The 27940-nt window shown below is 47.6% G+C and overlaps 1 protein-coding gene across 1 annotated transcript; it reads left to right on the forward strand.

The window, feature by feature from the left end:
- The first annotated feature begins 509 nt into the window (after positions 1-509).
- SHH (sonic hedgehog signaling molecule) lies at positions 510-10527 on the forward strand. The gene is made up of 3 exons (XM_027648553.1): positions 510-1099; positions 5965-6226; positions 9723-10527. Exons 1-3 carry the CDS (start codon positions 791-793, stop codon positions 10427-10429), a joined length of 1278 nt encoding a protein of 425 aa, XP_027504354.1. The 5' UTR covers positions 510-790; the 3' UTR covers positions 10430-10527.
- Positions 10528-27940: the final 17413 nt, after the last annotated feature.

A 27940-nucleotide genomic window follows, 5' to 3' on the forward strand; every position in this document is an offset into this window, starting at 1 on the left:
AAGTAAGTCTTTAGGAAGGAGAGCAATCTCCCTTTTCAGGGGGAAGAAACCTGTTACAAAGCCATTTAGGTGGGTGCGCTCTGAAATGGCATTATTACCCCCCCCCCCCCCCGGACGTTAATACTTCCCCAATATGTTCCTATTTGCACGGCTCCCCGACAATTCGGCATTTTATTTAACCGCAACTACCCTTAGAATCTTGACTTGGACTAAGGCAGACTGCTAATCTTACTTTTTTTCCCCTCTTTCACAGAGGCATCTGTTCCTCTTGCTGACAAATGTACCATTCTGCCAAGAAAGTTTCTGACAAAAAAAAAAAAAAGGTAAAAAAAAAAAAAAAAAAAAAGCGTGTAATTGATGTTATCCCAAGAAAGCGCGATCTCCACCCCTCTCAGCTCCAAGCCCTTCAGGTAAAAGGAAAAAAAAAATCTTTCAAGAATTTGTTGCCTTTTTGAGGGTTAAAACATCAGAAGACAAGCTTGTCTCGCCTTGGCCAATCAGCTCTCGGCCCTGGCAGCTATAATATAGAACTAAAGGCAGACTCCTCTCACAAGCGTCTTGCTTTGCTACCATTAAAATCAGACCCTTTTTTTGTCTCTCGATTGCTGTCTCACGACCAAACTCCGATGTGTTCCGTTATCAGCGACCTAAAGCCTGCCATTCCAGCACCTGTCTTGCTAGGGATCGGTGGATAGTATACGATTCAGAAAGCAGACAAGGACATAGGAGGAGAGAGAGCTCTAGAGACAGCCAGGGATAGGCACAGAGAGCTTTGAAGTAATTGGATTCAATGGACGAAATGCTGCTGTTGACAAGAATTCTCTTGGTGGGCTTCATCTGCGCTCTTTTAGTCTCCTCTGGGCTGACTTGTGGACCAGGCAGGGGCATTGGAAAAAGGAGGCACCCCAAAAAGCTGACCCCTTTAGCCTATAAGCAGTTTATTCCCAATGTGGCAGAGAAGACCCTAGGGGCCAGTGGAAGATATGAAGGGAAGATCACAAGAAACTCCGAGAGATTTAAAGAACTAACCCCAAATTACAACCCTGACATTATTTTTAAGGATGAAGAGAACACGGGAGCTGACAGACTGATGACTCAGGTAGAGCCACAGAGATACCTGTATTTGTGTTTGTTAACCTCTCTGAGCAATCCTAAAGGACGCATCTGTCTTAGTATTTTTGAAAGCCCCCCCCTTTCCCTCTCCCCCTCCTCCCCCCGCCCCTCCAAACTCGGCTAGTTTCCCTCATTGAATGTAAATACCATCTATCCAGACAAGTTAGCAGGGGCTGGAGCTGGAGCTATTTAGATATTTGGTGGGGGAATCTGTGTGGTACTTACAGTCATTACCGTGCCATGGCGTTCCCTGTAACTTGGTTAGAGATTGCTGTTTGCATTTGTCCCCAAGGATGCACTTTGATCAAACGAATTGCATACAGCTCAGAGGACCCCAACTGTATAGTGACCGCCGGGCCACCCACTCATTATTACAACCGTAGTCCGTGGTTGCTGCGCCTGCTGACTTGATTTATATATATATTTTTTTTATTTAATTTCTCTCTTTTTTTTCTTCATTTCATTTTAACCTTCATTATTATTATTATTATTATTATTATTATTATTATTATTTCTCTCGCGAGCATATTCTGAATTTAGTAGGCATGCAGTCGTGCACTCACAAAAGGCAGCTGAAGCCGGATCGACCATTCCTCTCCTGATTCAGTATTATATAGCTCGTATTGCAATACCATCATTTGCAATTGTGCCCATCAGAGCGTAAATATATTGATATTTCTTTAAGGATGCTCGCCACCAATGCTCTGGTACTTCCATAGGGGAGGGACTTGCAACTTATCGGCATTGCATCACCTTCTGTTTTAAAAAATCTGATGGTACAAGGTTTACAACTGGGTAAATATTGGATCTCGGGTGGAATCGGATTGCGGAACCATATTATGAAAAAGAAAAAAAAAGGAAAAAAAAAAGAGAAAGGAGAGGGAAAGAGAGAGAACCGCTCCGAGAGTCACCTCATAATTATTATTCATGCTCAACAGAGAGCTCGGTGAAGTCAAGTGCTCTGTCAATTCCGGAGTTTCAGAAACTACATGCAATCTAGACACTGGAAATGGGTTTCCTCCAAATATAGGTCAACAGCGCTTTTTTAATATTAATACATTTAAGCCCCACCTTCAGTGCTAGAGCAGGACTCGCCTGGAAGGACTAGGCGGGGAGTGGACGCGGGTAAAGGCGGGGGGGGGGGGGGGGGGGGGGGGGGGAATTTCCCAAACTCTCCCCGTTCCTCGGCCTGATTTTCCGCACGTTGTCGGGTCTCCCGGGGCGAGGGACCGGCGGCCGCCACCATCTCCTCCCGACCACCTTAAATCGCACCGCACCTCGGAGCGCGGCGGCGCCTCCGCCCGCCCTCGGCCGCCGCCCCGCGCAGGGTGCGGAGCTCAGCGGGGCCGGGGCCGGTCCCCGCTCGGGCGCGGCCCGCGCCCCTCCGCGCACCCGCGGCTCCTCCGCCCCCGCTGCCTCCGGAGCCGCATCTCTCGCATTTTCAGCTCCACTTACTCCCCTCGCGTATTGATCGCGGCGGCTCGGGTTTCACCCTTCCCTCCGCAGCCCGGCGGCAGCGGCAGCGGCGGCGGCTCCGCGGGAGACGGGGCACCCGCCGGGGCTCGGCGCATCCCTCTCTCCTTCCCTCCCTCCCTCCCTCCCTTCCCTGCGCGGCTGCGCCGGTGCGTGTGCGCGGCGGAGCGGGGCGGCGGGCGCGGGGGGAGCCGGGGAGCGCGGTCGGGAGCGGTGGGCTGCGGGCCGGGGGCGGGCTGCGGGGCTGACCCCGGCCCCGCGGCTCTCCCGGGGCACGCCGCGCCGGCTACGCGGCTGGCCGCTCCCGCTGCATTAGCTGGCAGCGGCTGAACTCCTGACCTTCTGTCAACTTCCCTCAGACGAACGAAACGAAAACAAATACTTTTTTTTTTTTCTACACCCCCCCCCCCCCACCTTCTCCTTCAGTGCTTGTTGCCGTGCCTTAGACACAATGAGGGGGAGGTGGGCTGAGAGCAGCGGGGACGAGGAGGCAGCAGCACCGGGTACCCGGCGGCAAAGAGGGGAGTGAGATGGGGGAGCGAGACTGGGGAGAGAGCAGGGAGAGAGCGGGGCTCCGGCACCCCTCGGCCAGGCAGGGAAAGAAAATGGAGCGGGGCTGGGGAGCGGGCGGAGGGGTTGCCCTTGCCCACCGCTCCCTGGGCACGGCCGGGCCCCTGTCGACTCGAGGTGCCGTCCTGCCGCCGGTTTCCCTGCCTTGCTTTCCTCTCCTTTCCTCTCTCCCTCGGCCAGCAACCTCTCGTTAAATCCCAGCCTTCAAACGCCGGCTTCGGGAGCCCTTCAACCATGAAGAGATTTTTCCTGAACAGAATCGTTAAACTTGCAGAGTGGTTGCCGAATGCATTAGCCGCTAGTTAATATTAACTCCAGAAGGGGGGGGGGCAAACGCAAACAGAGGTAGGTAAGTCAGGTTCTCAACTTTGCAGGTGACACCAGCAGTTTGCTAAGGGCTCCCCTTCCTCCCCTCCCTCCCCCCCCCCCCACCCCAGCCATTGGCTGGATTCGGGGGAGAGATAAGGAGGCCAGGTCAGTATGATAAAGCTGGAATTTGTATGAAAAAAATTAACAATCTCGTGTAATGCAGGCACACAACCGGTGCGTGATGTGAGGAATTTAGAGATCAACTTGGCATTTAGGAAGCCCACCAGGTTGTTTACACTGACAGGTACCTGTTAAGTATTTCCTTCAAGCAATTCATTTGTGAAGAGATTAGGAGCTGGCAGGAGAGGGCTTGTTGAACAACTTTGCCTCCACACAAAGCGTTAGTGGAGGCAGCCCTGCTGAGCTTCACGGTGGCTGAACAGAATTGGGCTTGATTTGTGGCACACGACCCAATGAATTAATAAATAGTCTGGGCTTCACGGCTTTTGACTCTGACAATCCAGCTCAGGCAGTATAAAAGGGAAGAAAGTCCTTTAGGAGGCCGTTTCTTTATTTCCCCTGAAGCCGGGAACTGGTGCTGGCAGGGCCGGAGCAGCAAGAGTCCCTCGGCGCTGCCCTCACCGCTGCCCGCATCTCGGTCCACCCCCTCCGCTCCCGCTGCCTCCCGTGCGGGGCAAGACATCGCCGTGTCGCGCAGTGCTGTCGCCTCATGAGTGGCTGAAACGTTTGATCCTTCGCCCCTTTCCCCCGTAAATTAGTGAAAGAGCGTATCCATCCTCTCAGGTGTGAGAGAAAGAGAATGAAAAAATAAAATAAATCAAACTCAACTTGTGCCGCTGCACTTTGCTGCCGGGAACAGTGCTGAAATCCAAACACCCGTCTCTCTACATACAGCGGTAGGCCAGAGAGTCCAAAGTGAGCTCACGGTTGTGTTTTGTGTTTCTCGGGTACCTGTGTGTCGCTGGTATCACTTTTATGGCTGTTGATAGGCACAAGGGAACTTTCTTGCTGAGCAACCTTGTCACGTCCCTAAAAGTAGTGTCGTTGGGGTGATGGAGAGGCTTTGCCTTTCTGGGAGCTGGGAAGGGGGACTTCGTGGTCTGTTATTAGGTGTGCTGTGAGCACACTGGGGAGGAGGGTCCTGCAGGAGGCCAAGAAGCCCAGTCAGGCTAGCAAAAGTGTGGGAAGAGCAGCTTATTGCATCCCGCTTGGCTTTTATCCATCTCATCAAGTATATCTATGACTTGTTTTACTCTCAAAAATGGGGAAGAAAGCTGGCAACACTCGTGTTTCTAACTCTGTACCTTTAGTCAAGCGCTTTTCAATGCTTTTGGTGCTGATTTCCTCTTTCGAAGGGCTGAGAGTTCTTTCCCCTATCGCATTGTGTCTGTTCTCCCCGCCTTGTCTAAGACAGGAATCCCCTGTCTAAAATAAATAAAACTTTCAGGGCTTCATTTACAGCTCACCTCCTTCCAGTGCTGCAGGCCCCTTTCCCCTCCCTCTCCCCATCTTGCCCCCCTCATTACTCGGTCCCTGAGGGACCCTGGTGCTGCGGGGCCCGGTTCAGCCCGAGGAAGGTCGGTGACTCCGGAGGGGCGATGAAAAACCCTGCAGTGCTTCTCCACGGAGTTGTAAGCGTTTCACTCCACACAAAGAGGCTCCTAGCTTGCATAGCATCCCTGCTTCGCTTAACTTCCCTCCTTGGCCCTCCCTTGCTTTTCATCTTCCCACTAAGAGCTATATTATTGTATGGATTTGCTCGGCTTTGTAGGCGAGCGCCGATGTATGTTTGAAGCGGAGTGAATGCTCCCAGCCCATGCAGCTTTGAGGGCTCTAATGAGTGATGGGCGAACGGAGAGAAAAAAAAAAACAAAACACCCCTCCCTACAGCACATAAAGGCTGTTAACATGTATTGATACCCTTTTCAACACAGAATTAAGCTGAAAAGACCCGGAGAGACATTCCGGGGGGGGGGGGGGGGGGGGGGGGCGAATCCGTGACTCCGAGGTATATGGCGAGTGTTTGTTCTCGGTAGAAACTTTGCTCTCGTGAAGGGACAGGGCACTCAGCGGCAGGAATTTGCTCCGTGCAGGTGGCTTTGAACCACCACAATCGCACCCCAGCGCCAGTGGCGCGGCCTGGGGGTTCCTCTGCCCCCGCAGCAGGTGCCAGGGGAGGGGGCGGCTCCGTCCCTGTGGGTTTTCGTAGTGTTTCATCCCCTCTCCCTCCCGTGTCCCCATGTTTCACTCTCCTCCTCACCTGCTTCCCCATCTCTCCCTGGCAACGGGGGAGAAGACGCTCAGCTCTGGCTGAGTCCATTCTGAGGCGCGTTTTGGGGGGAAGGGAGGGCTGTCGCCTATTTGGCTGGGGAGGGAGGGCAGGATGCGGCCCAAGGGGGTATAGATAACGAAGTGGGGGTCTGCCCCTGGCTGCAGCATCCCCATAATGACCTTTCCCTGCCTATCCGTATCCCGCAGCGCTGCAAGGACAAGCTGAACGCCCTGGCGATCTCAGTGATGAACCAGTGGCCCGGCGTAAAGCTGCGGGTTACCGAAGGATGGGATGAGGACGGGCACCACTCCGAGGAGTCCTTGCACTACGAGGGCCGCGCCGTGGACATCACCACTTCGGATCGGGACCGCAGCAAGTACGGCATGCTGGCCCGCCTGGCCGTCGAGGCCGGCTTCGACTGGGTCTACTACGAGTCCAAGGCACACATCCACTGCTCCGTCAAAGCAGGTAGGGCAGGCAGCCTGCCAGGGACAGGTCGGGATGGGGGGACACCCGCGGGCCACGACTCAGCCCCCCAGAGCCTTCTCTGCCCTGGCCGGTGTCGCCCGGGTTCCCTCCTCCTGTCCCCCGAAGGGTCCCCATCACCCAGCTCTCCCCACCGGGGCTCCCGCGGGGACGGGAGCGGAGCCCCACCGGCGCAGGGGTGGGAGTAAGGAACGAATGAGGGCAGAAAGAAAAAAAAAAAAAGCCCAGCCAGCTGCAGCACTTTTACACAGAATTTTTATTTGGGTGATGTTTCTTCCCAGCCTTCCCACGAGCGCTGCGCCGCAGACACACACCCTTCTCCTCCCCCCGTGGGATCTGACGCTTTCCCCATCCAAAGAGCATGTTCAACACAAACACTCGTGGCCGTCTCCAGCCGCCCCGCTGGCTGCACGCCTTACTCGCGAGCGCTAATCTCCGAGTGGGAGCCGGCCAGGAAAATAAATAAGGAACGTGGTCCCCAGCCTCCTTCAGCGGTAGCCGCTAGGAAATTCCCAGATAGGGATACACATACACATAATTTTTTTCCCTCCCCTCCCCTGTGCTTACAACGCCACACGCTGTCTCAACCCGGGAACAGCTCGCAAGAAATCCTCGACTCGCAGAGTTCCTTTTTCTGACACTTGACACCTTTTTGGGGAGCAAATCGGTTGGCAAGTGCCAGCCCCCTGCCCTCCCGCCTCCCTCCACCCATTTAGATGCCTTTGGATGGCATCTAAAGCGCTTTTTAAGAGCATTCTCTAGCCCAGCAGCCTGCTGGATGTGCCAAGAAACACTTGGTTGCAAAAGAAAATAATGGGCTTTCTTTAAATATAGCCGTTTGTTTCAAACCCAGCAGCCCCAGGGCGGGGAAACCAGCCTGCTCATCTGCAGGACAGGTTCAATCCCCCACTCCAGCCCGAAGCTACCCAGGGGCTGAGCCGAGGTAACACTTCTCCCGGCCCGTGGAGGCTTTGTCCTGAGAGCCTGCTACTGCTTTTGTTCAGCTCCTGGGTCCTCTCTAGCCAGAAGGAGGCCCTGCAGAACTGTCAGCTGTGTGGAGATATGAAACATCCCTTTCAACAGCCAAGATGGGCTTTACAGCACAAGGTGTCTGATTGTGGTGTGTGGTGACCTTAGCCCAAGCACATCCCCTAATCCACCCCCGTGGGCATTTCATAGGAGAGGAGGAACCCCAAGCTGCTCATTGAGATTCGGCACACACGGACTTGGGGGCAATATTTAGTGGATGTCACTCAGGGTCGTGTGACTGTACGAGGCAGGCTGAAGGGAGCAGGCTTGAATTCCACCCTCTCAGCCTGATCTTAAACTGTCCAAACCTCATTTCATGACAGAGCATCTCATGAGAAGATTAAACCCCATAATACCAGGCAGGAAGATTCTTTATCTAGATCTCTGTTTGCAAAAAGTATGATCCCGGAGACTGGAATGCAAAGAAGAGTTCCCCCAAGGCCTGAATTATTGTCACCAGAACAGAGGAGGGAGAGGCAGGGGTGGTAAAAGGGACATTGATAATGCGCTACAGCAAGTATTTAGAGCAAGCTTCTACATTTAAAATTCAAATACAGATCTTGAGTGCCTTGGAAAAGTGGCTCTGCTGTGCAAATAGTGCTTGGAAGGTCCTGGGTTTTTTGGAGAGTATGTGTGTGAATTGGCACATAGGGTTTCTGCACCTGAACAAATAGGGAGGGGGAGAAAAGGGGGGGAAGAAGCTGGGAAAAAAATGGAAGTGTCCTCTCTTCCAAGAGTGTCTGCATTTATTACATGAATCAGAATGACAATGCTGATCCTTTATTGGATTTTAATTAGAGAACCCAAACAAGCACTGCTCAAAGAAGCAGATTTTCACACCTCTGCCAATTCACTGGTGTGTTTGTAGAGCTGCTACACTACTAGATCTATTCATCAAGTCCCTGAATATGCAAACAAAGCTCTAGCCAGACCTTTACTGTCGGCTTGTAGGAAGGTGTAGTTTGCTAGCAGAGGCCTCTACATAAAGCACATAGCTTGTTTGTTGCCATGTCCTCCCTGAAGAGGGAGGCCTTGGAGATCTAACTGCTTCATTTCTGAAGGAGAAGTGATAAAGTCATTAGCAAATCAATAACGGTCTAATTTTCACCCTTCCTGTCCTTCCTGAGAAAGTCATTAGGAGACACTCCAAGGATTTATTTAAATCATAAGAGTTTCAGTAAGAGCCGCAGAGGCAAAATATAAAACCTGTCCACCTTCAGGAGATAAATCACCAGGTCTCTTAACTGGTATAGGGATTAACTGGGAGAAACCAGGGAAAGGCAAGGGAGGGATGGAGAATGTCAACAGCTGTAGCAAAGACACTTGCTACCATGGCATAGCATGGGTTACTACCCCATCTTCAGAAAACCAGAGCTTTTAGGGGCACTGCAGAGTCCCTCTGTTAAGATAGACACCAGCCTGGAACATGGCAGAGTTTCTCTCCCACCACCCCATCGGTGGCTGAGCTTCCAGAAAGGGATTTGCAAGACATACTTAGAGTTTCATTGCTACTTCTGCTTCCTTTAAATCTGAGATTGTTCCTTTCAGTAGCACTGGAAAACAGCTACAGTTCATGACAGCATATAATATCTAAACCCAAGAGCTGGAGGAGGTGAAGGAGCTTGAGCCTGGCACAGATGTGGAGCTGCTTGGGGACCCCAAGCTCTGGGACAGGGAACAGCATCCTTCTTCTACTGGGGTGGGAGAGGCCTTTTTTTTTGGAAAGAGGAGTGAACCAGAGTGCAGGAGATGCCGAGCAGGGGTGGTATGATGATGACATGTGCACCAGTAGCCACCATGCCAAGCAGGAGAGCAGAGAGGGCTGGAGACAACACGGGGGCATGTACAGGGTGATGGAGGAGGACTCGTGAAACTCTGATTGTTGCTTTCCAGTGGGGTAAATTCATGTGCACCTTGGAGCAAAGTTTCCTCCTCTCCCTGCTGTTTTCTCCCTAGATGACCTCCTTGAGTAAGAGCTCAGTGGGGGCCCTGAGCACTGTAAGCACAGACACTTGCTTAGAGGAGAAACCTTAAGCCAGCAAAAGCACTCGGCTTTGAAAGATTGCGAGTTATCTGGCATCAGATGTCAGTGTAGGGTAAATCATAGTCAAATGAGAAGTTCTTCCAGAAGAAATTTGTTCTGGAAGAATTTTCTTGCTGGAAATATTTTGGCCCATTTCCTTAATGAAGAAACTAACTCCTAACCCAGAGGGAGATGCACTGGCTCAAATCTGTCAGGAAGGGGATTCTCACTTGACCCACTGAGAGCAAATGGGGCATGTTCATAGATGAGGATGGAGGAATTTCAGAGAGAAGTCTGGCTGCGTCCTGCACCTATTCTTCTTGGGTGGGTCAGGGTGGCTGGGGAAGCGGCGTGTCCCTTCATACCCCCATGCTCCAGCTGAGCTTGTGCCTCCTCTAACCCTGCTGTGCCTCTCTCCTTGCACAGAAAACTCGGTGGCAGCCAAATCTGGGGGCTGCTTCCCTGGCTCGGCCACGGTGCACCTGGAGCACGGCGGTACCAAGCTGGTGAAGGACCTGAGACCCGGAGACAGGGTGCTGGTGGCCGACACCGAAGGCCGCCTGCTCTACAGCGACTTCCTCACCTTCCTTGACCGGGAGGATGGCTCCCACAAGCTCTTCTACGTCATCGAGACACGGCAGCCCCGGGCCCGGCTGCTGCTGACGGCCGCCCACCTCCTCTTCGTGGCCCCCCAACACAACCAGTCGCAGGCGGGGACCCCCAGCAGCCGGGCGCTCTTCGCCAGCCGCGTGCGGCCTGGCCAGCGGGTCTTCGTGCTGGGCGAGGGCGGGCGGCAGCTCCTGCCCGCGGCCGTGCACAGCGTGTCGCTGCGGGAGGAGGCGTCGGGGGCCTACGCCCCGCTCACCGCCGAGGGCACCATCCTCATCAACCGCATGCTGGCCTCCTGCTACGCCGTCGTGGAGGAGCACAGCTGGGCACACTGGGCCTTCGCCCCCTTCCGCCTGCTCCAGGGGATGCTGGCCACCTTCTGCCCCTCCGGAGGAGGGTCCCCGATGGGTGACCCCACGGCCCCCGGCATCCACTGGTACTCTCGGCTCCTCTACCGCATCGGCAGCTGGGTGCTGGATAGTGACTCTCTGCACCCGCTGGGCATGGTGGTGTCGTCCAGCTGAGAGCATCCCGCGTCGCCCCGGGCCACCTGCCGGCCTCCGAGGGAGAGACAGAGACACAGAGGGAGAGAGAAAGAGAGAGAGACAGAGAGAGAGAGAAAGGAGACTAAAAAAGAGAAAGAAAAAAAAAAAAGAAAAGAAAAACCCAAAAGAAAAAAAAAAAAAGAAAAAAATACCTATTTTTAAAAGAGAGCACGGATTAAGACTTAAAAATAATAATAATAATAAAATAATAATAATTAAGTAGGACAGTCCAAAGTAGACTTTAAGGGAAACAAAGACCCCGGGAAGTTCTGTTCTGTTTAGTTTATAAATATATATATATTTTTATTTGTTCTTTCGTTTTGTTTGTTGGTTGTTTTTTTTTTTTCTTCCTCTCCTGGATATTTATTTCTTTGGTATTTTGAATAGATGTTTTAAATGATATGAACCGGACCTTCAAGAGCCTTAAATAGTTTCTTTGATAATTTATTATCATGTGAACTGTACTCACACGGGAAAAAATTATTTTGTGAGGCCAAGCAAAACTGCGCAGAGTCTATTTTTCTACATGTCACGTGTGTCCTGACTTTCAGAAAGCAAAATTCTGTACTTTCCCATCTCTCCATTACATTGCTCCGTCATTTCACCAAGTCTAGAAAACAAGCAAACAAACAGACACACAGAAAAAAGACAAACTTCATGGGGGTCCGTAAATTATATTTTTATACACAGAATTGTAAATTAGATTTTTTTGAGAGATCAATACTTAACTGAATCACATTTCGTTTTTTGAAATAGTGTAAAATATGAGAATATATTATTTTAATTTAAATAGTTTCAAATGTAACACCATTTCCTGTATTGTTTTCCATGTTTTGCTTTGTAAAAACACCATTCGGCCACGTCCATGGAAGTCAAGACTGTTACACAAACTTTTTATTTGCAAAAACCGTAAGAAACTTTGTTATTTTTAACTTCAAAAAAAAGTTTATTAGAAAATAATATTTTTTAAAAAACGCACATGGCGGCAATTCTGTGACGATGGAGATGGTAGTTTGTACAGAGGGGAGAAAAGGATGTTTTGCATTAATAAATTGAGAAATAACTGCTGTAAATTTACTAAAATGTATTTTTGAATATTTTGTAATAGTTTTAATAGTTTTATAGAAATAAAATGTGCCATGCACAGTCTGGTTAGTATATAATAACTAAGAGTTCCTGGTGCATCCCATCTTTTTTTTTTTTCCTTTTTGCTTATTGGTTTAGGAAACGTGATGCCTAAAGGAGTTCCCATTTTTATATTTAGATGTGTTACTTATGACATTTAATTTTGGTACTTTAATTATCGAAAAGAATCCATCACATTTGAGCATAACCTGGAATCTCTTGTACTGACAGTAGAACCTCACTTATTTGCACGAGCGACCGGGAGACGTGGTTTCCCTTTGCTGGAGCCCTGGCTCCCCATCCGCACTCAGGCGATGCTTCCCTCTTCCAGCTCCAGCCCCGGCTCCATGTCCGCTTCCTGGCCTGGTCTGGACACTGCAGACAGCTCTTAAAATTGATTTCTGAGGATATTAAATCAAGTTTTCCCTTTGAAGTGTGTAAATGTAAAAGCAGGCAGCTGCCTTCATCTTGTGGCAGCCCCGGGATTTTAATTGGCTTTAATTTGGGTGCCAGAAGATGGAAATCTGAGGGAGAGACACTGACTTTGGTGAGTTAGCAGGGATTCGTGTGGCAGATGCTGGAAGAAGGAGACGGCCACCAGATTTCACTGGCCACTTTGAGTAACAACACAGGGCTTGGAGCCACCGAGAGCAGAGCAAAACACCATTTTTGCAAAACAAAGAAAAGGATAAAGATTTGCTCATTTATGCTGAGAGACATTCCTTAGCTGTAACACAGGAGTCTGTCCCGAGCCACCGATGTGTGAACGCACTGGAGATGTGTTTTAGGAGCTGAGTGGTGTGACCAGTGCTGCATCCCCTGCCTGCTCCCAGCCCCAACCCCTGCCGAGGGGATCATCCTTGACAGGTGCCGATCAGTGAGGTTCTGCTGCACCAAGTGCTCCTCCATGGGGGGTTTCCAGGAACCCTTTAAAAATTTTGCAAAACACTGTGTGTGCATGTGTGTGAGCGTCTGCGACAGGACCGTGCCGGAAGGGAGCTTTCCTTGAATGTTTTCTCTCCTTTCCTTTGGTTTCCATTACTCACCGGTCTAGGATGTTCATCCATCAGGCAGCCTTTTGCTCCAGAGACACAGCCATGTTCCCTGCTGGGATGGACAGCAGCTCCAGGGCCTACCAGAATGTCCCTACCTGTGGCCATCTCCAGAGGGTGTAGACCATGCTCTTCCATGCTGAAATCCTAGGAGCTTCTGGAGTGCTGTCAGGAGCTGGTGGCTGAGCCCTGCGCACGAGCACTGCTGTGTCAAGCCCTAACAGATGGATGTGGTCTCTGCTTCCTGTCAACCTCTAGTCCAGGACCACTTCCAACCTCCACAGCTCGGACATGGCTGGGGTGATGAGACTTCGGTGTGACCACCAGCGTGCTGCAGCACCAGGACAGGAATCAAGCCACCCTAATGCCCCTCTGATGTGGGGCATTGTGGGGGACTGTGGACTGCCTGGTGGGTGCTGGGGACCTGCTGCCCACCCCAGCTTGGACTCTACCACCTCCATGTCTTCGGGGTCTGCTGGTGCGTTGAGGGCTGACAATGCGGCTGGTTTGGGGCATGTGAGAATGTGATTGTGGAGCAAATGAGTCCCTGCTCTAAGAGCTGGGTCTTTGCATGTATGGCAGTGCCTGGGCATCTGAGCTCTCTTATCCCTGTCTCTGAGTGGCAGATGACATTTTTTAAGGCCTTTACACTCGGAAAAATGACCGCGTTGGAATGTGCCTTCTCCAGAGGTCGAGCAGTGGAGGTGTTTAGGGATGTCAGCGATCAAACTTAAAGCCGTTGGCTTGGAGGCTTCAGTCTAAGTCGTAACTGAGATGTGAATGAGCCATCAGAACAGAGCCCATGCTTGTGTCAGTGTAGGATATGTGTCTGGTAGGGATCATATCAGATATTGCTGCATTTAATCTTCACCAAAAGGTCAAGATGAGCTCAGAGCTTTGTGGTGGGAGAGAAGCTAAGATGCTGTCTTATACTACGATCAACCCGTTTGGCCAAGCAGAGAAGTGCTGTGCCATGTTCTCCACTGCGCATATTCCAAGAGGCTTTCTGCCTTCCTCTCACCATGTGTGTATTCCATCTCTTCCTCCGGCGCCTCTCATCTGGATCACCCCTCCGTGGTGTGCGTTAGAAGTGCTTCCTTAGATGGGCCAACCCAAACTGTAGCTACAGCTCTCGTATGAAGGATGTACTGTCAAAACGTTGTGCAAAACATCTAGGAGATGTCACTGTCCATTTTCAGGGTCTGAGTATGGCAATAGTTTGTATAAAATGTACACATAGTGGTGGCTACAGAATAGTTTATGACTAAATACATATCTATTACTGTTAAAATAATGTATAAGAATGTACTTGAATCTATTATCCTTGTGCTCTGTTGTCTGAATAATTAAAGAAATTACAGAGACTTCCTGAAATGTCTGATATGTGACAGCATTCCTACTGCACACTCTCAGCTCTGTGGTTTTTACCCTGATGACATTGAAACAGGGAGGGGGGATCCTGTGGGATTTGGCATGGGAGTCTTCAAACATGTGAGGAATTGTCTGTGTCGCTTCACATGATGGTCACAACCTCCCTCTTCTCCTACCTAGAGCCACACAGACAGTCTGTCGTTTACCTGTGAAATACTGCGTGGCTCTGCAAAGCCAACTCATTTGGAAGGGGGTTTGTGGGGCACAAACTGCCTCCCCCAGCCAAGCCAATGTGAGAAGTGACCCTAATGAGACAGGGACTAGCTGGTGTTTACCTATTTTCAAGCAATGCCTCGGTGCTCAGACACCAGGTAAACATGCCAAGGGGAAGCTTGGATGCACCAGCAAAAGAGGATCACATCCACAGTGCAATTAAAATCCAAGCACAAGTACTGGGGTAAACCAGGTCTTTCATAGGCAGGGAGCTGTTCCGTGCCACGGCCAGCAGCTCTTTGTGCCCTCACATTTGAAAGTTTGTTTAGATGTATCTTTATATATATATATATATATATGCACATGTATGTATACATATATAACATTATTATCCTTATATTAAGAGCTCAGCATACCTTAGTAGGCTATAAATATGTTTATACTGGTCCTCCCAAGCATTTCACACCACACCAAGGCTGAGCAGCTGATGTAAATCCACCCGGTTGGGCGATAATTGGGCAGCAGTTTTGCAGCCCCAGTACAGCATCTATTTCAATTACAGGGGGAAGGAGACCAGTAGGAGCATTTTATTTTACTCATTACTGCAAGCCATAAGGGACCACTAGCTTTCTTAAGCTTTTGAAATTCTTTCTTCAGCAGTTTCTGCCTCAAAACCAGTGCAAACTTAACTGAAAAAAAGGTCAGTTTTCTGTGTACTGAACACTTTGGAGCTCTCAAAGGAACAGAATTAATGTGATCCTTGGACTGAGCAGGCTGGAAGGAAAAAAATCATCTTTAAAAAAATGCATCTTTACAAGCGATGGGATTGTCTCAGATTTGATGGGAGCAGGATGAGCCTCGCAGCCACTCTTTGTGCCAAGATTGTTAAATATAATTTTTAATACTTCACATTTTGGGTATTCAGGCTTACGTATTTAAATAATTTTGGTTTTCAGGGCTGAAAAGAAGCTAGCAAATCCAGGAAATATGAGTTTAATGATCTTGTCCTGGTTCCAGTAAAATCAAGAGTAGCATCCAGAGCTGATCTGGGTGCAGATGGAGTTGTGCTGCTACCTTAAAGCAGAGTGCAGGACCCTAAATAACTTCTTTTCCTTTCATTTTTAAGTGAGAGCAAGCCAGCTCTTTGCACAAATACTGCTTCAAATCAGGAGTGAAACCTCAAGGTCAAGAAGTCTGTTTGGGGTAAAAGTATTTGTTTTGATGTCCTGTGACCTAAATGTGAAATAAATATTAGATTTGCTCAGTTTGGTGCAAACAAATGTCCATTCATATTACCAGGGAGGAGAGATGACAAGGGATGCTCTGTGTGGTGTGACCAAGGAGTGTCCCTTGGCCACCAAACTCACATCTGGCTTCTGCCCAGGGACAGGAGGGCTTGGGCATGGTCAGAGGAGCAGGAATCCTGTGAGGATAGTATGTGCTTCGTGCAGCTCTACCCACCTTGCTCAGCTCTGGGAACAGCACAGAGATCCCTTCCTCACCCCACCACTGGGTCAAGGCTTGCCTGGACCAGCTCTCTGGGACACCAGGATGTATCCTTGCAAAGAGGATGTTCTCAGAGGGAAAATATACTTGGGAGTGCTACAGCATTCCAAGTTTTGTGTCTTTTGATGGAGTTCTCTGCAAGGGAACGGATGATACATCTGTGTGCAATTAGAGCAAAATCCTTTTGGTATCACAGCAGACAGGCACTATGTCACAGACCTGTTGTAGGGTTTCTCTGCGTGGAGGAAGCTTATTTACAAGCAGGATACAGCTCAGGCTTTGGCTAATTTGGAGAACTAATTTTTTGAACAGTTTAGGCTGTAAGCAGCCTCTGGTGGTACCGGGTCTAATCCCACTCCACATGGGGACTGCTTAGAGCAAGCTGCTGGAGGAGATCCTCAGTCAGGTCTCACGTGTCTGCAAGTGTGGAGGGGCTCCAACCACCTGAGTAACTGGTATTGTTAAATAAGCTAACAGTTTGCCTCAATATAACAGCAGTGCGCCCCATCTATCAAGAATCTTCCTTTATATTCTCTTTGTGTTCATTCTGAGAGAAAGGAGACCAAAGAGTTAAAACAAAATTAGTTTTAAGAAATCCCAGGCTCAAAATCTGGGGCATTCGGAGTTCTGCTGAGCTCTGCTTCTGTTCCTGCTCCTGCAGCTCTCACTGAGCAGAAAGCTGAAACCTCACTCACCCACCTCACCTTTCTCTCTAAGTCAGCCCTGTCCTGTTTTCCACAGCAGTAAGCAGTGGTTTTAATTAGACTGTGATGAATACAAATAAATATTAGTCTCAGGATTGCTCATGAACAATTCTCTTGGAATAGTCATCGGTTTGGTGTAAGCTTTGTTGGCTTTGCCAAATGATGCCCTTTCTACTCAGCAAGTTTTTCTAGAAATAGGAGCATAATAAATGTACAGTATCAAACAAGTCTGTTCTGGCACAGTATTTGTATGAATAACCATTTTGTGCTATCACCAGTGGAAGCTATGGGGTTCACAGGCATCAGAAAACTCAACTGCCATTCAAATATTTGCAAATAATAAATGTGTGACCCCACTAATAACAACAAACCAACCTGGTTGCTTTCATTGAGAAAAATTATTATGAATCACTGTGTACTGTGGGCTCAATCCAACAACCACCAGCGTTAAATGAAGTCTTTCCACAACTTCAAACAGGCAGGGGAGGTGAGCTGTGTTTGCTCAGCTTTACCTGGTGTATCCATCACTCTCATATTGCGCCATTAAATAATAGAATTTATCAGGCAAGTAAGAATTTCCTAGAGAACCCAAGAGTGGGCAAATGTCATCTCCTGACTGCGTATGTGCAGCTCCCACTGATGTCAGTAGGGTTATGTATGGGCAAAATGAGGTCAGGCTGTGTTGTCCTACTTTATGTGCCCTGTGGTATTACACTCAATTAAGTTTTGTCTCCCAGGACGCAGCCTCGCTCCCACTTAAGTCACCAGGAACTTTGTCACTACACAACAGTGCAGGAGAAGGCACGAAATACCAGTCTTTGATCTAGAGTGCAATAAGGTTTAACCCATGTATTCAGGAATAAGGATCAGGGAGGGTTAGATTTAGTAGAAAAATAAATAAATCCGTGAAATTCCAAAATGGTGCATCTTCAGGAGAAGAGGCTTTGCAAACTCACTCACAGCCTTGCAGAGCATGGTAGCCTCAACAAAACCTTCTTCTCAAGGTTCTTTCCTGCCCTCTCCTTTCTGCCAATGGTTTCCCACTGATCCTTGCAGAAAGATACTGAATATCATAGGCAACACTTCTTAGGCAGCACAGGAGAATCAGTCACATCTTCTGTGTGGGAGACCACATGCTTGCCTACTTTGAAAATATTAACCACTGGTTGTGAAGTGAAACTATAAATAGCTGTAGGAAGGAGAAAACAGTGAAGAAAAATCCCTCATTACAGACAAACAAGTTGCCAAAAGGATGCTGGGCTTTGAGTGAACCGGTTCTGGTTCTTGCCCCTTTGATGGGGTTTCTTCTGATTTTGAGCAAGTAGCTTTTGTCTCCCTGCCTTCATCAGAGAGTTGAAGAAAAACATCTCAAAGGATAATTTTCTCTGGTCTATGGGGTCTACATGATGAGAAACACAGTGATTGAGGTATCATCTACTCCCTGTTCGTCACTGAGGGATCTCCTCTGGGTGCGCGTGCTGAAACCGAAGGATGACCCAGAACCTTTGTTTGTCAGACTGTTTGAAAGCCCTTTTATTTATATATTGGTTAAAAAATATGTTTAATTTTTAAATCTCTTACAACTGCCAGTATCAGCCATATTTATATCTAAAATAAATGTGTTTCTTATGGGATTTTTAAGTCCATTTTAAATACCCTTGAAAAAGACGACAGCTGGCTTTTTGCATCGTCAAACTCTGCACTGCACACATAAGACATGAGGAAGACCCACAGGGCTTTAGCCAGCTCAAGTCTGAGAAACTATTCTGGCTTCTGATTGTGTCTCCATGTACCTCCATGGTAGATATCTGCTGGCTAGTGGCTGGAGGAGTCTGGATGGACAAGATCTCTATGGACTAATGAGAGAGCCGAGACACCTGCAAATACGTCTGACTGTAGGTGTCCTAACTTTACAGCTGAATCCTGCCCAAAATGTCACTTCAGTCCTTTGTTTTCCTCAGAGGCTCCCCATGAGGTTCCAGATTATATTTGGGGCATCCTTCACCCATCCAGTGGTCCTGGTGTGAGGTGCACATAGACTTTCCTTAGCTCTGCAAAGTGACCAAGCTCTGGGCCTAGACATATTCACCCTCCTCTCTGCATCCATACTGGGGTAAGCCCAGTGCAGTTCAAGGCCAAAGCTTTCTCTGGAGCTGGTCCTCCACTGCAGGATTAGCTCAGGACTTCAGAGAGGCCACAAACCTCAGTACCTCTCTTTCCAAGAGCAAGGCACACTTGTTCAGCCTTGTCTGTGTTGGTATAAACACTGTGTACGTACAGTGTAGTTAATTAAAACTATTCCCACTCCATTTTCCCCTGGGGAAAGGAAGGGAGAAGATAGATGCTCATGGGAGAGGTGCTCATCACGTTGCTTAATGTGATCTGGAGTGGGACACAGTGCTGTGGGGATAAAAAGCTGTGGGGGCTGAGGGAGCACCATGGAGCCTGCGGAGAGCTGCTCCTGGAAAGAAATTTCCCTTAATCTGTGTACTGTCAAAGGAAAGAAGTGATGTGTTTCTAGGAGTGAGGTAGGACATCAAGACTGTCTACTCCCCCAGAAGAGAGGGCATGGATGGAGGATTGCCCTGAGAGCCACCCAGCATGGACTTCTTGCTTGGGACTTTTGGGAATCTTGGGAACATTCTGCCTTCCAAAGCCCAGGTTTTAGGCAAGTCGTGGAAAGGACAGAAGTCATCAGCACTTGGGTGTGGGCATGACACAGCTGGGTCTGTGCTCTGGTGCTCAGCCTGAGTGACTCAGTGCTGATGCCAGGAGCTGTCCTGGGCATCAGACACAGAAGAACAGCCTACAGCTCTCCCGCCCACTGCTCCTGAGTTACTCATGGAGGCACTGGGGAGTCACTCAGGCCTTTATTCAGTGGTGTGTGGATGTGAAAGGGCTCGTTTATGGGAGGTGACTGCCCTGGTCTGTGCAACCAAGGCTGTGACAGGCAGGGCTGTTTTATACCTCTGGGAGAGGCTTGGCTCCTTGGCTTCCAAGCACAAGTACAGCATCCTCTGCACTGAGCACAGGACATGGGACAAGCCTTTCTGAAGCATTTTAATTTCAATTCAGCTCTGGTGTCCTGCTTTTGTTAGTGCTGAACAGCTTGGCACTGAGCTGGTGGTGCCACTGCAGGGTCATGCAGATACATCAGGTGTCCTAGTGCCTTCCAGTAGGTGTTGAACAATATCAGATGCAGAAGAAAAGCCATAGCTCTGTGGGACCTCACTGGTGGGCACTGGCAGATGCAGCACCAGTTTGCAGCAAAACCTGGTGTATGTACAGCAAGAAGGACCAAAACGCCACCAAGATCCCAGATGTGCAAGGGGGTTTTGCTTTTCCCAAAACAGGATTAAACCAACTGTACTCAGAAATGGGTGGGATGCTACCACTCATCAGAGCAGGGGGGATGTCTCTGTGCAGCCCCTGCCCTGTCAGGGACTGAAAACCAAGGCATCTGGACTGTGCTGATGGCACTCTGGAGGGAGCTGTGCTGTGCATTCCTCACCTGGGGCTCAGGTGTTCATGACTTCATGACAAGAAGAGTTGGCAGAGTAGAGCCCAAGCGAGCCCAGATTTCCAAAATTAAAGTCAGATTTCACGCTACAGGTTCCCAAGGAAGCAAATTGTCACTTTACAAATGTAATAAAAGGTCATGTTTGGAGTCCTCTTGGAGTTGCTCTCTGCATCAAGAAAATGTTTTGCCTGATCACAAGGTGTTCCCTTTTAGGTTTTTTTTCATTAGCAAGGAAATGTCTGTACTTTGGTTATCAACCAAAGCTAGGAATGAAACACACCTAAATGTTATTTCTCCTTAGTTTATAACTGAATAATGAGCAAAACTAGAATATCTTCTTGCAGATTTGTACATCGAAGCTATTCGTTTCCTGTACATAGGGACCTTGACAGGACAGAACTATTTATTGAGAGTTAAATAATGACATCTGTTATCAGGAATATCAAATCCAGTGGAAGATGTTTCATATTAAAAAAGAAACTCAAGGCCAAATTTCCTCTTGAAGAATATAGACACAGCTTTATAAACTTCTTCAGAGTTTCACTCTCTACACCAGGATAAAATTCAATCCAAGGAGCTTCTACATACAAGTCCTGTACACATGTGCAAAATGAGTTTGCTTTTGAGAAGTGTCTCACTCAAAAAAAAAAAAAAAAGGCAGAAACAAACCCCCAGACCTTTTAGGATTTGTTGTGTTAGGTGGAATCAAAGTGACCTCTAGTGATTTCCTGTTAACTGTGCAGCTCGGCAGCTGCCCTCACAGAACTCAGATGGTGCCATGGTACAAATGCAATCAATATCTGATTAAAGCAAAATTATAGCAATTTATGACCGTTACAATAACCATTCCTACAATTCAAGTATAGAATATTTTCTCAAACTCTACCTTTTTTTTCATGCAAGATTCTCACTGTTAAAAGGAGAGGAGTATTTTTATTAGCCTGTTAAAGATCAGCAACACAATGAATTTATTAGTAACTTATCATCCATGTGTCTTCTGGCACTGCTGACGTGCTGTTCTTCGGGAATAGACAGGATAGGAAGTGCACTAGATTTGTGATTTAACTCATTTGTTCCTACTTTTTGGAACAGTCACAGACGGATCACAAAATTATTACCAGTTGTGTAGGGCGTGTGGAGTGTTGCTGAGGGGCTAAGCCATACCCATCCCTAGGTTCAACCAGATTGGATGACAGGAGAGAGATTTTCACCTCTACAGGGTCATCTTTTCCCTCCCAAACTATTAAGCTTTTTTAAAAAAAAGAGCATAGAGAGAGGATGTTACTATTCAGCAGTGGGGGGGGGGGGGAATGAAAATTGTGTATCAGCCAAATTATGTCAGTTTACCATACAAATGAATAGCAAAGGGGGTTAGAAATGGGATGTCATCATTCAGGGGCAGTGGGGGAGAAGCTCTGTCAGCAGTGAGATGGTTGTGTGCTCTGTTCTAATATTCCCAAGGGATATTTCAGGGTTGGGGAAGGCAGCAAAAATCATTGATTTCTTTGGCACAGGAGGTTGCGTTCGGCAAAAAGGAGATGCCCAGGAGATGCTGAGCTCTGCTGGGACTCCAAATGCAGATAGTTAAAAAAACATATGTCTTCCACAGGTCAGATGTGTCAATCTCTGAACCAGAGTTGGGTGAAGAACAGGACCCTATTCCTGCCAGAAAAAGCCCACCCAAGTTCATTAGTTTTGCACATGTTTCAAGGAAGTTAATCTCTGACCTGTGATTCTTTCCTGCCCTATCTCTACATCCATTAAAGACCCTGAGATTTGGCAGTTGCAGGACGAAGGACAAGAGCATTGCTTCCATGTTGGTCTCTTTCCCTCTCCGTGATGGTCATGCCAAGAGCAAATTGCTGTTTGAATCATTTCCAGGGCTGATTTAGCATTCCCTGTAATTTTCACGGAGGCTACGCTGCAGCCACTGTAATGAAATGTGCTCCCTTGTTGTGGTCAGTGCCACTTTCATCACCCTCTTGCAATAAAGCTCCCTTTTTTTTTATCCCTGGATTTGTCAGCACCTTCCCAGCAAGTACTGTTTGGGACATTCCTAAGATACGTTTCAGAAGGACTTCGCAGGGAAATGAGAAGTTTTGCAATGGGTGTTGCCTGACTTACTGTCTCGGCCTGACCCTCTGGCCCCATGAGGGGTTCTGTGGACCCTCCTGCCTCTCTGGGGGGTCCATGGTGTAAAACTGGGCCGTTTTCCTAATGACCACTTCTGTCCACCCCCAAAGAGCCCAGGTTGGACCTGAGTGTGGGACTGTTTCACCTGCTGCCTCTCAGGAGCATCTTAGGAATTTATCCTCCTCCATCCCGGGGCATGAAGCAACTTGAATGAGTAAAATGATGCACATGTTTGTCCAGGGTCTAGAAATTAGCCAGAGAAGACAAATTTGTCATCAAATAATGAGTCCAGCTTGGAGAGAGACCCAGCCCAGGCTCTGCTCTGCCTGAGTAAGCCCTTCTTCAGATCTGCGACTGGGGAGCCAAGCAACAGTTCCCATCCACATTTCTGTGTTAAGTCAAATATGACTCAATCTGTGTTTGCTTTTAAGGCTTAAGGACTGAAGGAAAACACTTCTATTTGTCGTGAGCAGCAAAGCCAATAAAAACAGGTGGGTAAGAAAGAGCAGGGGGTTCACGCTGGATGATCTGGTGCTAACCCTGAAGTATCTCTGAGACTGAAGTATCTTTGTTGGTGTCAAACCAAACCAGTATCTCTTTGTATTCCAGTCTGTTCCATTCACAAAGAAATGTGCACATTTTATTAAGCTCCTTAAAAATTTCCTTTTCATTTTGGGTTAAATGATACCATTTTAATGAAAGGCATCAGCTAGAAAAATGCATTTTGTCTTGAAATAATCACTTTCTGGTAAAGAACCATTTCCTTATTTTTAAAGCCAGGACTGGGATAATCCAAATACTTGCATAGCCTTTGGTTCCCAAACCTGAAAGCTGTAAAAATTTAATTTATTTTATACATGCATGCTGTGGGTTTATTTTTCCAGCTAAGGAATGAGAATACAGAAGCTAGTTTCACTTTTGTGGTCTAATAGGTCAGTGCAGATTTACCATTTTAAACATATGCAGCCATAAATACAAAACAAAACAAATTGTTGCTGCTGCTGTGATCCAAACCCCAAATTAAAAACAAATACAAATTAGAAATCCCCTTTAGAAATCTCATCTGTCTAATTCTGCTGAAATATTGTCTTTATGACAGAACTTAGACAACAACAGCACATAATAGTTGGACGTTTTAGAGTATTTTTACTAAACCTTTTTTGTTTGTTTTGAATATCCTAATAGTTAGAGGCATTTTTAAATTTGAATCTGTTAGCATGTGTTTGCATGTGTATTTCAATTGTATTGGGTTTTTTTCAAGTTAGCTTCCAGCCTCCACTTTTTGCAGCAAAAATGTTAAGAAGGTGAATCTGTAATGTTAAAAAAAAAAATCCAAAACAAAACAAAAGGAAATTGAAATAAAACTTGAGTTTTAAATGATCTTGTATTTATGTCATGGTGAAGTTTGCACAGTTGAAATCAGCATCAGGAGACAATTCAAAAGTGGAACATTTAACTTCTTTGATGCTGGAAGCTACAGAAAAGTATAACCCAGCCAGGTGGACACCAGCCCACCCAGCTCAGCCCGTCCACAAGAGAGTGTGTCACCCTGGTGTTCCACGGGTGCTCGTTTGCTGAAGGAAAACATGACTGTGTTGAATATTTTATGAAAAGATCACTGTTGTCTGAAGGGAAGTTTTCCTAAGGAAAGTAGGTTTGACAATCTGTTCCTCAGAAAGTGTCCCATTGAATTCGTTGGGACTGGAAGCGATGGTGGAGTGCAGACACAGAGACTGCTGGAGAAACAACCTGGAGAAAGAAGTGTTGTGCAATACACTCCTGCAGACTTCTCGTAACTACCTGTGGTGATGTGTTTTTCCTGCCCTGACACCCAAGAGTGGATTCAGATATGTAGGAGGAAGAAGCAGGAGAGAGGAGGGACAAACATGGGGGCTGGGAGTGTGTGTTGGGGTCCCTTCGGCTCCCACCTCCCCAGGATCTCCTTCAGGGATTCCGAATGGAGCCAAGCTCCAGACTGCCCTCATACCAGAGGGGAGTGAGCACAAGGCTCCCTGGCCCTGGTGGGGCTGCAGAAGCTGCCAAACATATTTTGTGCCCAAAAGGATAAAGAAGTGTTTGCCAGCCTAGTGCTAACTGAAATGACAAGTTGCCTGAAAGCATTGTGAAGCCCTTTGAAGGTGCTGAGACTAAGGGCTCTTCTCTCTGTATCTTCCTGGGCTATGTCTGTGGTTTAGCCAATTTTGTGATATGGATGAAGTGTTGAAAATGCATTTCTAGTCCTCTTCAGGCACCCCTGTACAAAGCAGAATCAGGCACATCACTGCAGGCAGACCACACTCGTGAGGAGAAGCTGGCAAGACTCTGAGCAGCAAAGAAACCAACCTTTTGGAAGGTTTGTAAGGAAAATTGCCATAAAACAGATTTTGTAGCTCGACTTTGCATAGGAAAAACTAAAAGGTTAATGAAATATTTAGGTAAAGTGGAAGCCATGCAAGGATAACTTCCTTTGCTCTGTAGAGAGGAAGGAGTCAAAGAGAACAAGTGCAGCTTGAAAAACACCTTGCTGTGGTCTGCAGCAGAATGCTGATACTGAACATGGGAGGAAGAGAAAAATGTCACATGGGTATTTACAGAAAATGCCTGGATCCACCACAGAAATCCAACTTGTCCTTTTATGCCCTTAAACAAGAAGCCTTCCTGCTCTCCATCCAAGAGCAGACAGGAGTCACCATTTGAGATGATGCATCCAGAAGGGATGATGTTAAACAGATTCATCAAATCAGCTGTGATCAGCCCAGGTGACTGGGCAACTGTGACTGGGCAACCGTGAAGGCAGAGACTAATTTTTGGCAGGGGCCTGAGCAAGCTCAAGGCACATATCTTGACCCTGGCATTGCACAAGAAAGCAAAACAGGTTTTAGATGAAAGAAGGATCAAAGATAGAAAGCCAAACAGAAAATGGGATATATATGGTACCTGATTGATTGGGTTGGTTCATGTAGAATTGTTCTTTGATAAAGTCAGTGATTTTATTTTATTTTTAGACAGAACAATTGATCTAAGAAGAGTTTGCAATGATGTGACATTAGTAAATGCTACCTAAGCCTGAGAAGATGGAAAGAAGCAAAGCTGATGTGCAAGCTGAAGGCTTGGCAATGAGGGCCTGTGAAAAAAAGGAGGAGGAAACAAATGGATTCCCTCAAGCATTGATTGTTTTACTCATCTATTCTAATGCCCCTGGCAGAAATTTAGGAGTGTGCTGTGGTGGGTGACAAGAGAAGAGCTGCCATGGTCAATAAATGTCACCGACATACTGGTCAGGAAGTATGAGACGACCCTGACCAAAATTAGGAGAAATTATGAGAAAATTATAACCAGAAGTGCCTCTTGTGAGTAAAAACAGTTATTCCTATTAGAAACAGAAGGTAAGAGAGGAGAAATGAGTCTTACAGGAATCAGTCACATCCATGTAACCATCAGGAATGTGGCATCTCCATGTAAAAAGTTAATATGATAACTAAGAGGTATCAGGTGAGGTATTTCCACTAGAGTTAGGGGAAAAGCTTTAGGAAGCAGCACATGTGCATAGGAAGAAAAGGGTTTCAAATCTGAACTTTTATCTTAGAATTCAGGTGAGTCTGATGATGACAGAGATGTAGGAAGAAATCCAGGGGTTTGTGTACTCTGAAAGATGGAGGCTTGGAGACAAATCCTCTGCTGAAAGATTGCTCATCCTTTATGTACATTAACACTGCTCGGTCACATCAGCCATGGAAAAATAATCACTCAGCAATACATCATGTCTCTCCAGGAATTTCACCAGGTTCCACAAGTGTCTCTATAGCTAATTACTTGTTACTTAAAGCAGTGTTTAGCTTGCACTTATACATCAGAAGAGATTTCCAGGACTGACAAGCCTAACCTATATGTGTCAGAGCAGCACTCAGGAGATGGGTAGATGGACAGGCCACACTGAAGATACCCATTCTGATTCAAGCTCCAGTAAATCAGACCTGTGAAACCCAGAGGGTAGGAAAGATCTCTAGGCTCAGCTGCAGGAACAGGTGTGCAGAACCACAGGCCTCGACAGGATGCCTGGATGGGATGTCCAGGTGAGGTGACTGGGAGCTCTCACTTATGGCTGATGTTATTTTTGGTGGCTGCAGTGAAAGGGCTGATGTGATGTGGGTAGGAAGTGAAGTTATGCAGTGTGGGCAGTGTGGGCTCCTGACCAGGAGCATCACCCCACCACAGAAGGGTGCACAGGGTAGTGCCCAATGCAGGGGCCAGTTTTGGTCCACTGAGTATGCACACTCTGTGCTTCTCCAGTCCCAGAGCCCACACTGTCACCCAGCTTTTCCACTGTCTGCTTTGGTTCCCAATTCACTGTTTCTCACGGTGAGTTTCCCTCTGTTCAAGAAGCTGCTCTTCTTTAATATATCCACAGTTATTACTGAATTAAAAACTTCCTTTTTCAGCTTCATTCCAGGTAAAGAAAATGACAATTAACCTGATTTGGTTGTGAGTTAATTCATTTAATCTCCAGGTGCCCTTAGTCTTTAAATTAATACCCCTAAAACATGGCTAAATAGCATTCAGCTCTAGTCCTTTAATTATATGTATAATGAAGCTCATTTAGAAAGCAGCCAGCAGTATGGAGACCACATTACAGGCATTACACCTCTTTCCCACTACCATCCAAATCCCCTTTTCCAAGTTAGGCTGACAGTCAGGATTTCAGTCAGCACCAGCTGCCAACACTGGACCTAAAGAAGTATCACATATCACAACGGCCTGGGAATTTTTGGTTCTGCCAAATAAGGATAAAAAATGGCCCCAGTGGACTGAGTTTGTGGTGTGTTATGGTTTTCCCTGCCATCCACCAGCAGACAAAAAAGTGCCTCACATCAGCCAAGCTCTGGCTTCCCTCAAACACTGTGAGTGAGCAACAAAATAGGGTTAAACCATTGTTTTCTACCTGATCTCTCAAGTCTGGAGAAAAGGAATCTCAGGGGAAACCTTATTGCTCTCTACAACTCCCTGAAAAGAGGTTGTAGCCAGATGGGAGTTGGTCTTTTCTCCCAAGGAATAAGTGATAGGACAAGGGGAAATGACCTCAAGTTGCATCAGGGGAGGTTTAGAATGGATTTTAGGGAAATACTTCTTCACAGAAAGGATTGTGAAGCACTGAAACAGGCTGCTCATGGAAGCAGTGGACTCACCATCCCTGGAAGTATTTAAAAGAAGTGTAAATGTGGCACGTGGGGACATGGTTTAGTGGTGGGCTTGGCAGGGCTGGGTTAGCAGCTGGACTCAGTGATCTCAGGGGTCTTTTCCAACCTAAACCATCCTATGATACTTTGGTTTACTGCCTGGAGGAAGGCTGTGACCTGGACCGTGTTTCCACTGAATCCTCCAGCAAAGTTCTTGCTTCCACTAGCAAGGATGACACCAGAGCCTGGGGAACCTTCTCAGCTGAGGCTAAAACCCAGTAAAAGGACTGAGGACAGACAAATTTTGTCATGGCCTCCTCAACCACAGCAATGACAGTGGCAGAGTGGGCCAAACACCTGCAGTGGGCAGCGAGGGCAGCATGGGGGAACGAGGCTGAGTCTGGATGCTCCGGTGCTGAGGGGGGTTGAGCTTCTCTGCCATCATGGGGTGGCATGAATGGGGTACCCAAGTTCACATTCCCCACAGAAATACTTTCTTCTTTACTCAGTTTTTTGACAAGTTGAATCTTTTCCTCCAGGGTTACTTTGGATGAGCATCTCAAGCTCGCCACCCCTCATGAACAGCCCAATGCAAGGAGCACCCTCTCTGCCAGTCCAGACTGCAACAGGCTGCGTTTCCAGAGCTGCTTGCTTCTTTGCCTGTTCATCATGCTTCTGTCTAAAGACTGCTG

Source organism: Corapipo altera, unplaced genomic scaffold (assembly GCF_003945725.1).
Source record: "Corapipo altera isolate COAL_440 unplaced genomic scaffold, ASM394572v1 47, whole genome shotgun sequence".
In the NCBI taxonomy this organism is placed as follows: Eukaryota; Metazoa; Chordata; class Aves; order Passeriformes; family Pipridae; genus Corapipo; species Corapipo altera.